This window comes from Heterodontus francisci, chromosome 16 (assembly GCF_036365525.1).
Source record: "Heterodontus francisci isolate sHetFra1 chromosome 16, sHetFra1.hap1, whole genome shotgun sequence".
NCBI lineage: Eukaryota > Metazoa > Chordata > Chondrichthyes > Heterodontiformes > Heterodontidae > Heterodontus > Heterodontus francisci.
The window spans coordinates 93,038,682-93,052,796 of NC_090386.1; the positions used below are offsets into that span (position 1 = coordinate 93,038,682).

At 43.8% G+C, this 14,115-nt stretch overlaps 1 protein-coding gene across 1 annotated transcript in view; it reads left to right on the forward strand.

The window, feature by feature from the left end:
* znf341 (zinc finger protein 341) overlaps positions 1-14,115 on the forward strand; it is a 58,764-nt gene that overhangs the window by 32,796 nt on the left and 11,853 nt on the right. Inside the window, exons 12-13 of the mRNA XM_068048642.1 lie at positions 2,397-2,529; positions 13,520-13,631. Of these exons, the coding sequence (XP_067904743.1) occupies positions 2,397-2,529; positions 13,520-13,631 (245 nt within the window). The remainder of the gene's footprint in view (positions 1-2,396; positions 2,530-13,519; positions 13,632-14,115) is intronic.

Below are 14,115 nucleotides of genomic sequence, written 5' to 3' on the forward strand. Positions count from 1 at the left end.
TATCTTAACTCCATCTATCCACCTTGGATCCTTAAGCTTTAATACCCTTACAACTCAGTTTGAAATTATCGATTGCTCCCCAGCCTCACAGTTTTTAGGAGGTGTTGGCGATTTCCACAACCCTTTATGTGGAAATATTCCTTCTTGACAACACCTCTGAACGGCCTGACTCTAATCTAAAGGTCATCCCCCTTGTTCTAGACTCCCCCTACCAGATTCACTGAATAACCCAGAGCTTTGTTAAAGTTGGTACAGAAAAATGTTAAAAAGGCAAAATTAAAGGCACTGTATCTGAATGCACACAGCATTCGCAACAAGGTAGATGAATGGATGGCACAAAAAGAAGTAAATGGGTACGATCTAATTGGCATTTAGACGTGGCTGCAGGGTGACCAAGGCTGGGAACTGAATGTCCAAGGGTATTCGACATTTAGGAAGGATAGGCAAAAAAGATTGGGAGCAATTTAGAATCCAGCAAAGGATGACCAAGAAACTGATAAAGGGAAGCTAGTGAGACACATAAAGGTGACTGTAAAAGCTTCTTTAGGTATGTGAAAAGGAAAAGATTAGCAAAGACAAATGTGGGCCCATTACAGGTGGAGAAAGGAGAATTTATAATGGGGAATAAGGAAACGGAAGAGAAACTAAACCAATACCTTGTGTCTGTCTTCACGGAAGAAGATATAAAATACGTCCCAGAAATACTAGAGAACCAAGGGACTGGCAAGAATGGGAACTGAAAGAAATTAGTATGAGTAAAAAAAAATGTAGTACTAGAGAAATTATTGGGACTGAAAGTTGATAAATCACCTGTACCTGATGATCTACATCTCAGAGTGTTGAAAGAGGTGGCTGTAGAGATGGTGGATGCATTAGTGGTCAATGTCCCAAAATTGTATAGATTCTGGAAAGGTTCCTGCATACTGGAAGGTAGCAAATGTCACCCCACTATTTAAGAAAGGAGGGAGAGAGAAAATGGGGACTGCAGGCCTATCGGCCTGGCATCAGTGGCAGGGAAAATGCTAAAATCTATTATAAAGGATGTGATAATTGGACACTTAGAAAATAATGATATGATTGGGCAGAGTCAACATGGATTTATGAAAGAGAAATCATGTTTGACAAACCTGTTGCAGTTTTTTTGAATAACTAGCAGAATAGAAAAGGAGGAACCAGTGGATGTGGTGTATTTGGATTTTCAGAAGGCTTTTGATAAGGTCCCACACAAGAGCATATTTTGCTCCATACTCCCATATTTTGGGGGGTAATATACTGGCATGGATTGAGAATTGGTTAATGGACAGAAAACAGAGAGCAGGAATAAACGGGTTATTCTCAGGTTGGGAAGCTGTTACTAGTGGGGTACCGTGAGGATCAGTGCTGGGGCCACAGCTGTTCACAATCTATGTAAATGATATTGATGTGGGAACCAAATGTAATGTTTTCAAGTTTGCTGATGACATAAAACTAGGTGGGAATGTGAGTTATGAGGAGGATGCTAAAAAGGGATTTAGACAGGCTAAGTGAGTGGGCAAGAACTTGGCAGATGGAATATAATGTGGAAAAATGTGAAGTTATCCACTTTGGTAGGAAAAACAGAAAGACAAGAGTATTTCTTAAATGGTGAGAGATTGGGAAGTGTTGATGTCCAAAGGGACCTGGGTGTCTTTGTTCAAAAGTCACAAAGCTAACATGCAGGTGCAGCAAGCAGTTAGGAAGGCAAATGGTATGTTGGACTTTATTGCAAGGGAATTTGAGTAAAGGAGTAAAGATATCTTGCTGTAATTGTATCGAGCCTTGGTGAGACCGCACCTGGAGTATTGTGTCCAGTTTTGGTCTCTTTGCCTAAGGAAGGATATATTTGCTATAGAGAGAGTGCAACAAAGGTTCACCAGACTGATCCCTGGGATGGCGGGATTGTCCTATGAGGAGAGATTGAGGAGACTGGGCCTATATTCTCTAGCGTTTAGAAGAATGAGAGGTGCTCGACAGGATTGATGCAGGAAGGATGTTTCCCCAGGCTGGCAGATCTAGAGCCAGGGGACACAGACTCAGATTAAGAGGTAGGTCATTTAGGACTGAGGTGGGGGAAGAAATTTCTTCACTCAGGGTGGTGAATCTGTGGAATTCTCTACCCCAGAGGGCTGTGGAGGCTCAGTCATGGAGTATATTCAAGACAGAAATCAATAGATTTCCAGATATTAAAGGCATCAAGCAAAAATGGCATTGAGGTAGAAGTTCAGCCAGGATCTAGTTGAATGGTGAAGCTGTCTCAAGACACTGAATGGCCTACTCCAGCTCCTATTTCCTATGTTCCTATCAGAGATGGGGGTTTCTTGGGTGCTGTTGCTTCATCAATTTGTTTTGAACATGTGTGTTGGATACTTTGTCCACAGGTCTTCCCGAGTGAGAGGTATCTGCGGAGACATCTTCCTGTGCATGGTGGAGGGGGCGTTTTCAAGTGCCAAATTTGTAAAAAGTCATTCAAAACTGAACACTATCTCAAACTTCACCTCCTCATTCATTCTGGTAAGTGCTCAGCACTTCGTGCTCTGCCAATTCAACTTAATGTTTGGTCTGTCATTTTAGAGTGTTGCTTTGCTCGGTTAATTAAACGTCAGTCTTGGGTAATGGGCCTTGATCCTTCACTCACCTAATTCCACTTTCGTAACGCCCCTGCCTCAGCTCGTATTCTGCTGAAATCCTTTTCCACGTCTTTATGACCTCTACACTGGACCATTCCAACACACTCCTGGCTGACCTCCAACCTGGTCACCCAGGAAACATGAGCTCATCCAAAACTCTGCTGCCCAAATCGTAACTCGCACCAAATCCCTATTCACCCATCAGCTCTGTACAAGAGCACAAGAAATAGGAGCAGAAGTAGACCATATGGTCCATCAAGCTGCACCATTCAATACGATCATGGCTTTACTCACTGGCTTACATTGCTCCCAGTCCAGCAAAGCCTTGATTTGAAAAGTCTCATCCTTGTGTTTCAATCCCTCCATGACCTCACCCCTCCCTATCTCTGTAATCTGCTCCAACCCTAGAACCCTCCAAAGTCTCTGCACCCCTCCAATTCTGGCCTCTTGTGCAACCCCAGGTTTCTTTGCTCCACTGTTGGCAGCTGTACGTTTAACTGCCTGGGCCCTAAGCTCTGGAATTCCCTCCCTAAACCTCCCCACCCCTCTCTCCTCCTTTAAGATGCTCCTTAAAACTGACCTCTTTGTCCAAGCTTTTGGTCACTGCCTTAATATCTCCTTATGTGGCTTGTCAGATTTGTTTGCTCACTCTCCTGTGAAGCATCTTGAGATGCTTTACTATGTCCTTTGTGTTTTACTGAATATCCTAGAGAGCTAAGGGTTAATATTCAAGCTGAATTGTATCTTGAAGCAATAAATGCTCCAAGGTTTAAAAAAAAGACTGCTTTAAAGTGTTATGAGGAGAAAGCACTGGCTTGTCTTCAGCTTTTAACGTTTGAGTATTTTATGCGAGAACTGCTGGTGCAAGGGAATAAGTGACAATAATGAAGTCAACCATGAGTGATTAAGGTGTAACTTTAGTGGGTAGCATAATAAACCTAGGCAGAGGAGTCCATTAACTATAGTATAGAAATATAACAGTTAATAAAGCCTCTTCAAAGGATTCAAGAACAGTTAAGTCAAGAAGTCTGGTTTGTGAGAATTAGCTTTGAATTAAGTAGTCGCAACCGTTTATGCAAATAGACTGTTCTCAAAGGGTAGGGGAACAGATATGTCATTGGGTCTTACCCAATGTGACTCGAAGATATCTGCAGTCCTCTAATTCTGGCCTCTTGAGCATCCCTGATTTTAATTGCTGCACCATTAGTGGTCGTGCCTTCAGCTGCCGAGACTCTCAGATGTGGAATTCCCTCCCTAAACCTCTCTACCTCACTACCTCTCTACCTCACTACCTCACTACCTCACTTTCCTCCTTTAAGACGCTCCTTAAAACCTACCTCTAAGCAAGACAAATTTTGCTTTATAATGCTGCTGTGAAGTGCCATGGGATGTTTTATTACATTAAAGGTGCTTTATAAATACAAATTGTTGTTGAGACATATACCTTTGATGTAGGCAAAATTTGGTGTATAAAGGAGCGTGGTTTTCAGTAGTGCTTTAGAGATCTTGAAAGCTGTAAGAGCCTCTCTGGGTACAGGATAGATTGACCATCTATACTGGGTATCAATAAAGTCTGTCACATTTACTCCCCCATCATGTGTCTGGTGCTTACTTAGTCACTCATAGTCAACCTCCTTCCTCCTCCTGTTCACAAACTGTTGAATGGTAACAGTGATGTTGCTGACCATTTGGATACAAGCTGGGTGGTTGTAGGTATCTACTTACCATCCAATGGTGATGGGGAGGATGTCCTTGGATTTCAGAGCAAGGGCCAATGGGGTGAAGTTCTGGGATCCAATGCGCTTGAGTCAATCGAAACTCCTGGCACTGTGAAGACTGGCAGAGAAATGAAGATATTGCTCTGGTGTGGCTGAGAGTGCTATTCTGGGGTAAGGGGGGGGGGGGGGGGGTTAAAGGTCATTGGATCAGTGGAATGGAAGCTTTATTCTTCATCACAACAATTCTGTGCTTGCTCTGGGAGCATTTTGTGATTGACACCAAATGCAACCGAAGTGCTAACACCACTGATTTTTTGCTATATTTAAATGACTTGGTTTCTTGCAATACAGAGTAGAATTTCAAAATTAGCCAATGATACCAAACTTGGAGGAATTGCAAACAGTGAGGATGATGTGAACTGCCTGCAGCAGGACATAGATAGGCCAGCAGAATGGGCAGACAAGAGGCAGATGGAATTTAATACTGACAAGTCTGAGATAATGCATTTTGGCAGAAGGGGTAGGGTGAGGGAATACAGATTTAATGGTACAGTTCTAAAGAGTGTGCAGGAACAGAGGGACCTGGGGGTGCATGTGTATAGATCTTTGAAGGTGGCAGGACATATTGAGAGAGTGGTTAGTAAAGCATATGGGATCTTGGGCTTCAGAAAAAGAGGCATTGAGTACAAAAACAGGGAAGTTATGCTGAACCTTTATAAAGCTCTGGTTAGGCCCCACCTGAAGTAATGCATCCAGTTCTGGTCACCACACTTTAGGAAGAACGTGAGGATCCTTGAGAGGGTGCAGAGGAGATTAACCAGAATGGTTCCAGGGAAGAGGGATTTTAGTTACTAGGTTAGGTTGGAAAAGCTTGGGTGTTCTCCCTGGAGCAATGGAGATTGAGGGGAGATTTGATAGAAGTGTGCAAGAGTATGACAGGCCTAGATAAGTTAGACAAGGAAAAACTGTTCCCATTATCTGATGGTGCAAGGACTAGGGGACACAGATTTAAGGTTTTGGGAAAGAGATGCAGGGGGAATGTGAGGAAGAACTTTTTGATGCAGCGAGTGGTAATGACCTGGAACTCGCTGCTCATGAGGGTGGTGGAAGTGGAAACAATCAATGATTTCAAGAGGAAATTGGATGATCATTTGAAGGAAATAAACTAGCAGGGCTACGGAGATCGAACGGGGAGTGGGAATGATTGGGTTGCTCAGCGGAGAACCAGCATGGACTCAATGGGCCGAATGGCGGCCTATTGCTGTCTATGACTCTAAGTCTTCTTTCTTCAAACACCCCTCACCTAATGAGACAATGATCCATCCACACAAAGCCCTTCATCACCCTGTACAATTACTGATGATACAATAAAAGCAAAATACTGCGGATGCTGGAAATCTGAAACACAAACAAGAAATGCTGGAATCACTCAGCAGGTCTGGCAGCATCTGTGGAAAGAGAAGCAGAGTTAACGATTCGGGTCAGTGACCCTTCTTCAGAACATGATGATACAAACTGGGTTTGTAGTGTTGAACGAGTTATGACATGGAGCCACCTTAAAGTTGAGCCACCTTCAGCCACCTTCATGTGTTACAAAGTACAGAAGGATCTGAATTCTGATCTGGAGACTCCCCTCTGACACCGTCAACACTAATGGGGAGCTGTTGTAAAGTTACATTTCATTATTATTATGCAAGTATTTGTGATCTTTAGACCATCCTGTTCCTTCATGCAGCAGCTTTCAATCTCAGTGGCTGAGTTTTTTTTTTAAACCTATAATTTCTTTTGGTGACATGGTGAACAAAGTTTAAAATGAGCTGCAGGAACAGAGGGACCTGGGTGTTGATCAGTTGGGTTTTTACAACAAACCGAGAGCTTTGTGGTCACTTTTGCCGATACAGTCCCCGCTTATCGCAGGTAACTGCCAATGTCGGGAAAGATGTGTGTGTCATTACAGTAGGAGCCAATTACAGAGGTGTCACTAATAACGTGTTAAGCCCACCACCTATTTCGGGCAATTCAGTCTAAATACTGACTCATTTAAAAGGCTGTGCTGATTTCAAGCAGAGTCTGTCAGAGTTTCACACCTGATAAAGTATGATTCACTCAGTGATGAGATTTTGGTTGAAGCCGTTAACAATTAGCATTTGTTGCTAAATGGAGGTGTCCTTTTTTAAAAATATGTTGGTGACTTGGATTTATGCTTTTACGGTTGGCTGCGCATCCCGGGCACATTGTGTTCATTAAAACCAGCACATCTGCGTTGCTTCCAGATTTTTAAAACGGAATGAACATTGGCTAACTGCCCATCATGGGATTTTACTGACAATCTCTGGATTACTAGTCCAATAACCACAACACAGCCATTCACTGCAACAAATTGATTTCAGAAACCCACGGCTGGTCACCTAGTTTGAAGAAATTGTGGTTTGAGTGTTTCACCTGCCCAGCCTCCCAAAGTGTGAGGGAAGAAAAAGAAAGACTTACATTTCTGTAGCACCTTTCACATCATCAAGGCATCCCAAAGCAAAGTGTAGTCACTGCAGTGACGCTTTGAACCCCAACCTGCTGACTCAGGGAGGGGGTGGGGATGGAATAGCAGTTTTCCAAAGGCTGCCTTATGTTTGCTGCAGAAAAGGTGTCAAAAAATTGCTGTGGTGTTAGGTGAACTCTGCACTAAGGTGCACTCAGATTCAAAGTTGGTTCTCATTGATATATTAAAAGATCCGTGTGGTTTGGGTGAATTTTCTTGTCCGTCTCCATTGGCGATTGTGCTGATTCTTCCAGCAATAGTTGGAACCTTGGACACCAGGATTCTGTTGGTGCTGTTCTCCTCTTGGATGTGATTATTGATTACTCGAGGTGCTGATTGAGGGAGGGGAGGAATTGGGTTTTCACCATCATCATTGATTGAATAATGGGAACAAGGTGCAGAAGGTTGGCACCCCAAAGGTTTGTTTCCTCAGATTTCTCTGCTGAAGGGTGCTAACTGCTGCAGGAGACCAGCTCCACAGATGTCGGCCTCCCTCCCTGACCATTCTTCACATGCAGGAACTCAGTGAGCTGGCTATTTGACCAGGAGATGAGGGAAGAGGAAACTTGCACCCATGCCAAGCCCTCCTGCACGTGCGGTTTCCAGGGAACACTGCCCAGTCCTTCCCAATCCCAAAGGATCCTGAGTCTAATTGAACTATTACCATCGCCCTCCTGGTATCAGTTCACTCAGCACAGGTCAGAGTCCAAATCAACCAGGGTCCTGCTCCACGTCTTGGTGAGCTTTACCAGCTGAGCTCAGAAAAACGCTGGGTAAGGATTTTGAAGTTTTAGGTTAATGGCATCGTATGGTCATGTCTACAGGACGTGGCAGTGGGTGAAAGGGCAGTGCTTTATAATTTTCCTGTTTCGCCCATTGCCTCCAAGTGTGGCCGTAGCCCTGTGGCTAACGCTTTCTCATTTAAGTCTGAAGGTTGGGAGTTCAAATCCCACTCTAGAGACTGGAGCCCAAAACCCAGGCTGACGCTCCCAGTGCAGTACTGAGGGAGAGCTGCACTGTCGGAGTTGCCTTCTTCGGATGAACAATTAAACCGAGGCCCTGTCTGCCCTCTCAGGTGTCCGTAAAAGAATCCAGGGCGCTGTCCTGGCCAATATTTATCCCTCAACCAACACCACAAAAATGGATTATCTGGTTATTTATCTCATTGCTGTTTTTGGGACCTTCCTGTGCACAAATTGGCTGCCTCAATTCCGACATTACAAGGATGACTGCAAGTGAAACACTTTGGGACAACCTGAGGTGCTGATTGAAATACAAGTTCATTATTTTCTATTTAATTTGCTTTTACACAATTACAAAAAAAATGCAACAAGAATGAAAGTGGAAAGAAATGAGACAGGTTCTGAAGTTTTACAGTGTCTTATAGTTCACTGGCTGAAGTAACTTAAAATACTGTAAGATGTGGATAACAATCTTTTTAGATAGAAACATAATTACACAATGCCTTTGGGATGAGAATCTGGTTATTGTAATTGCAAGGCCCTATAGATAAGTAATGAAGGGAGCTGTTTACTATGTATATTACATATATGAATATTTATAACTCCCAAAGGTGCTGGGATTAACTTTTATTTATATTGCATAGCACAGAATTTATGCTTATTAACAGCCATTAAATCATTTTGATATTACCGAATATCATTCATCTCAGACGTATAATGCAGTGAAACTCCCTTTGTGAATTATGACATTTCTCAGCCTTGAGCTGAGGCTTTTGCAACAGAGGTTCAAAGTTCAACCCTGGTCTCTTTCTTTCTAATTTATTCATTCACAGGATGTTGGCGTTGCTGTCAAGGATTTATTTATTGCCCATCCCTATTTGCCCTTGAGAAGGTGGTGGTGAGCTGCCTTCTTGAACCGCTGCAGTCCATGTGGTGTAGGTACACCCACAGTGCTGTTAGGAAGAGAGTTCCAGGATTTTGACCCAGCGACAGTGAAGGAACAGTGATATAGTTCCAAGTCAGGATGGTGTGTGGCTTGGAGGGGAACTTGCAGGTGGTGGTGTTCCCATGCATCTGCTGCTCTTGTCCTTCTAGGTGGTAGAGGCCGCGGGTTTGGAAGGTGCTGTCTAAGGAGCCTTGGCGAGTTGCTGCAGTGCATCTTGTAGATGGTACACACTGCTGCCACTTGGTGGTGGAGGGAGTGAATTTTTAAGCTGGTAAATGGAAATTGTGGTGAGATGACTCTTCTCCCTCAGAGTTGGGGGCGGGGTAGTGGGGGAGAGCTCTGCAATTAACATCATTGTCCTGGGGCAGGAGGGAGGGAGTGATCAGCCAGGACACTCGCTCCTGATTGACAGCTAGGGACTGCCACTGGACAGTCTGTGTTTAGAGGCTGGGTGAGTGCAGGATGAAACCCAGTTGTAATATCCCTATCATTGAATCACCCGCTGAAAGTCACATAATGAAGGGCCAATGTGGTGAAATCCCAGGAGGCAGATGTGACACCAAATATGAATCACCAGGAGAGGGGAAATGAAATGTATTATGGGACTTTTTTTTTTAAGAAGTTTGACAGTGAGGTGAAATTACACATTTTATCTTTTTTCTGGTTTTCAAAGAATTTTATCACATAGGAGGTGGCCATTCAGCCCATTTCTATGGTGCCAGCTCTCCTAGCTCGAGAGGTGGCAAGTTTTCCTCCTGCAGCACATTCATAAATCAGTTTTTACGACAGTCTGGCAGCTTTTATATTATCTGGTGCCAAACCACAAATCACCTGATTTAATGATTTAATTTGGCGGGATTTGAATTCACTGTCTCTGGATTAATAGTCCAGTACCAATACAGGGAGTGGGCAGGAAAGTGGAGTTGAGCTAGAAGATCAGCCATGATAATGCAGGCTCCATGGGCCATATGGTCTACTCCTGCTCCTATTTCTTTTGTTCTTATGATCTCAGCCACTAGGCCACTGTTACCTATTTTCTATGCCACTTAGTATCATCTGTATCTTTCTAAGGTGGCTTCTTGTTCATCTCCTTTCAAGATCGAAGACTCATGAGTTCTTTTTAACCTTTCCTTGTAACTCAGTCTTGCATCACTAGCAGTTGGCCTCCTGACTCTTCTCTGCACCTTTTCCAGTGGCTACATGTTTTCTTCAAGCCTCAGTGACTGGAACTGAACTTGGTGCTCAAGGTATGTCCTCAGCAGGCCCCCATCGAGCTTCACCATGATGCTCTCCCACTTTACTCTGTTCATTTGACCGTTCCTAGAGGTCACTACCCAGGTTTCTCATCCTTGTTTTCAATTCCACCATGGCCTCGCCCTTCCCTATCTCTGTAACCTCCTCCAGCCCCACAACCCTTCGAGATCTCTGCACTCCTTCACCTTCTGGTCTCTTGTGCATCCCTCACTTCTTCAGCTGCCTAGGCCTTCAGCTCTGGAATTCACTCCCTAACCCTCTCTGTTTCTCTAACACTCTCCTCCTTTTCAGATGCTCTTTAAAACCTACCTCTTTGACCAAGCTTTTGGTTACCTGTCCTAATCTCCTTATGTGCCTCGGTACAAATTATGTTTGATAACACTTCTGTGAAGCATCTTGGGACATTTTTCTACAATAATAGCGCTATGTAAAGACAAGTTGTTGGATGTCAATGAGCTTGTAGCAATCTGCCTGAACCCAGTGAAAAGTCCAAGGCAGACTCACAGTTCCCTGCATGAATTTGTTACTGTTATCAATCACTTTTATAAATATGACCAGGTGAACTGAGGGATGGTGCATTAAATTAAAATACTGTAGCCAGGTTAAAAAAACAGTGCATTGTCACACTGCTGGAGAGAATGAGTTCAGAATTAATAAACCTCACATGAGGTTAGAGTTTAGACTCCTGGTGTCGGCTTTAATGATGACTAGGTGACCAAATACTGTGCTAAACACAGCGGTAGAACTGTTTCCAGTGGCAGGAGGGTCGGTGACCAGAGGAAATAGATTTAAAGTAATTGGAAAACAAACCAGAGGCGAGATGATGAGAATTTTTTTTACGCAGCAAGTTGTTATGATCTGGAATGCGCTGCCTGAAAGGGCGGTGGAAGCAGATTCAGTAGTAATTTTCAAAAAAGAATTGGATGTATATTTGAAGGGGAAACTTTGTAGGACACGGGGGATTGAGACTAATTGGAACAGCTCGTTCAAATAGTCAGCACAGGCATGATGGCCGAATGGCCAGCTGCTGTACTGTAAAATTCTATGGACTGTCAAAATGTCATTGGCAAGATCTAATTGGTTGGGATTAAATGAAGAGCTTGCAATGTTAAACTGGTATCCTGCAGTTTTTGCTCGATTGGCTTTGCTGATCAGGGAAAATATCTCCTGCAGAACCATAGTAAAGTTACAGTGCAGAAAGAGGCCATTCAGCCCATCGCATCCACGCCGGCTGAAAAAAATAGCTGCCCAATCTAATCCCACCTTCCAGCACCTGGTCCGTAGCCTTGCTGGTTTCAGCACTTCAGGTGCAGGTCCAGGTACCTTTTAAATGAGATGAGGGTTTCTGCCTCCACCACCAATTCGGGCAGTGAATTCACCCACCACCCTCTGAGTGAAAAAGTTTTTCCTCACATCCCCTCTAATCCTTCTACCAATCACCTTAAATCTGTGTCCCCATGGTAATTGATCTCTCTGCTAGGGGAAACAGGTCCTTCCTGTCTACTCTATCCAGGTCCCTCATAATTTTGTACACCTCAATTAAGTCACCCCTCAGCCTCCTCTGTTCTAAGGAAAACAACCCCAGTTATCCAATCTTTCCTCATAGCTGCAATTTTCCAGCCCTGGCAACATTCTTGTAAATCTCCTCTGTACTTTCTCCAGAGCAATTATGTCCTTCCTGTAATGTGGTGACCAGAATTGTACGCCATACCCCAACTGTGACCTAACCAGCCTTTTATACAGTTCCAGCATTACATCCCTGCTTTTATATTCTACACCTCAGCCAATAAAGGAAAGCATTCCATTTGCCTTCTTCACCACTTTATCTACCTTCCCTGCTACCTTCAGGGACCTGTGGACATGCACTCCAAGGTCTCTCACTTCCTCTACCCCTCTCAATATCCTCTTGTTTATTGTGTATTCCCTCGTTTTGTTTGCCCTCCCCAAATGCATTACCTCACACTTCTCCGGATTGAATTCCATTTGTCACTTTTCCGCCCACTCAACCAAACCATTGATATCATTCTGGAGTCTACGGCTATCCTCATCACTATCAAATATACGGTCAATTTTTGTGTCTTCTGCAAATTTCCCAATCATGCCTCTAACATTTAAGTCCAAATCATTAATATATACTACAAACAGCAAGGAACCCAACACTGAACCCTGTGGAATGCCACTGGAAACCGCCTTCCATTCACAAAAACATCGTCGACCATTACCCTTTGTTTCCTGTCACTGAACCAATTTTGGATCCAACTCACCACATTCCCCTGTATCCAATGGGCTTTTACTTTTCTGACCAGTCTGCCATGTGGGACCTTGTCAAATGCCTTACTAAAATCCATGTAGACCACATCCACTGCACGACCCTCATCAATCCTCCTTGTTACTTCCTCAAAATATTAATTTAAGTTGGTAAAACACGAACTTCCCTTAGCAAATCCATACTGACTATCCCTGATTAATCCATGCCTTTCTAAGTGACAGTTTATCCTATCTCTCAGAATTGATTCTAATAATTTACCCACCACCTGCATGTTTGATCTCTGGTTATCTAGTACTTTAATGAGATTTTTGAGAAACTTGGGTGAGCGGCCATTGCCAAGGCACCAAACCAGCACTGAGTGAAAAGGTTCACGGCCTTGCATGTTGTTCAAGGTCTTTTGTGGGTTTGATCATTGAAGTGTCTTTGCTCGTTCTGTACTAAATACTTTTTTAAAAAATTCTTCATGGATGTGGGCGACGCTGGCCAGGCCAGCATTTATTGCTCATCCCTAATTGCCCTTGAGAAGGTGGTGGTGAGCTGCCTTCTTGAACCGTTGCAGTCCATGTGGGGTAGGTACACCCACAGTGCTGTTAGGAAGGAAGTTACTGGATTTTGACCCAGCAACAATGAAGGAACGGCGATATAGTTCCAAGTCAGGATGGTGTGTTGCTTGGAGGGGAACTTGCAGGTGGTGGTGTTCCCATGCATCTGCTTCCCTTGTCCTTCTAGGTCACTGGTTTGGAAGGTGCTTTTCATAGAATAGAATAGAATCATAGAAAGTTTAAGGCACAGAAAGAGGCCACTTGGCCCATTGTGTCTGTGCTGACCGAAAAACGATCCACCCATCGTAATCCCATCTTCCAGCATTTGATCCGTAGCCTGTAGATTACAGCACTTGAGGTGCCTAAATTGACTCCTCATGAATGATTGTGGGTTTCTGCCTCAACTACACTTTCAAGCAGAGAGTTTGAAGGAGCCTTGGTGAGTTGCTGCAGTGCATCTTGTAGATGGTACACACTGCTGCCACTGAGTCAGTGGTGGAGGGAGTGAATGTTTAAGGTGGTGGATGGGGTGCCAATCAAGTGAGCAGCTGCTTCTATATTGTTGGAGCTAAAGTGACCTCACTGATTCCTGTTTTATCTTTTGGGAGGGCTGCTCCATTTTATTCCTTTTTTTTTTTGTTTTTAAACAGGTGAAAAGCCATTTAAATGCTCATTGTGTTCAGCAGCATTCAATCGCAAGGATAAAGTGAAGAGGCACATGCTGACCCACGACCCCATCAAGAAATTTAAGTGCCCTTTCAGGTAGGTTTCTTTTCATTGTGGATCTTACAACACAGAAGGAGGCTGTTCAACCCAACATGTCTGTGCCAGCTCTTGGAAAGAGGTTCATCCTCTCAGCTGGTAACAAACCATGCCTCACTGTAATTAGAAAAGGTGGGTGAAAGGGTTATTCCCCCTCCCTTGGTAATAAGCTGCCTAGAGTCTCTGAGGATGAAAATGTCAGGACGATAAAGTTTGGTAAATTATCTTGCGGCTTCCTAATGACATGGTTCCATTTGAGGACTAATAATCCAGAGAGCGTGCGTCAATTCCCGCCATGGAGATGAGAGATCCTGAATTCAGTTTAATAAATTTGGAAATAAAATGCCAGCGCCAGTAAAAGTCACCATGAAGCAGCTGGATCATTGTAGATATCCAACTGGTTCATTAAAGTCTTTTGAGGAAGGGAGCCTGCTGTTCTTACCCAGTCTGGCCTATATGTGACTCCCGTCCCACACCAACGTCA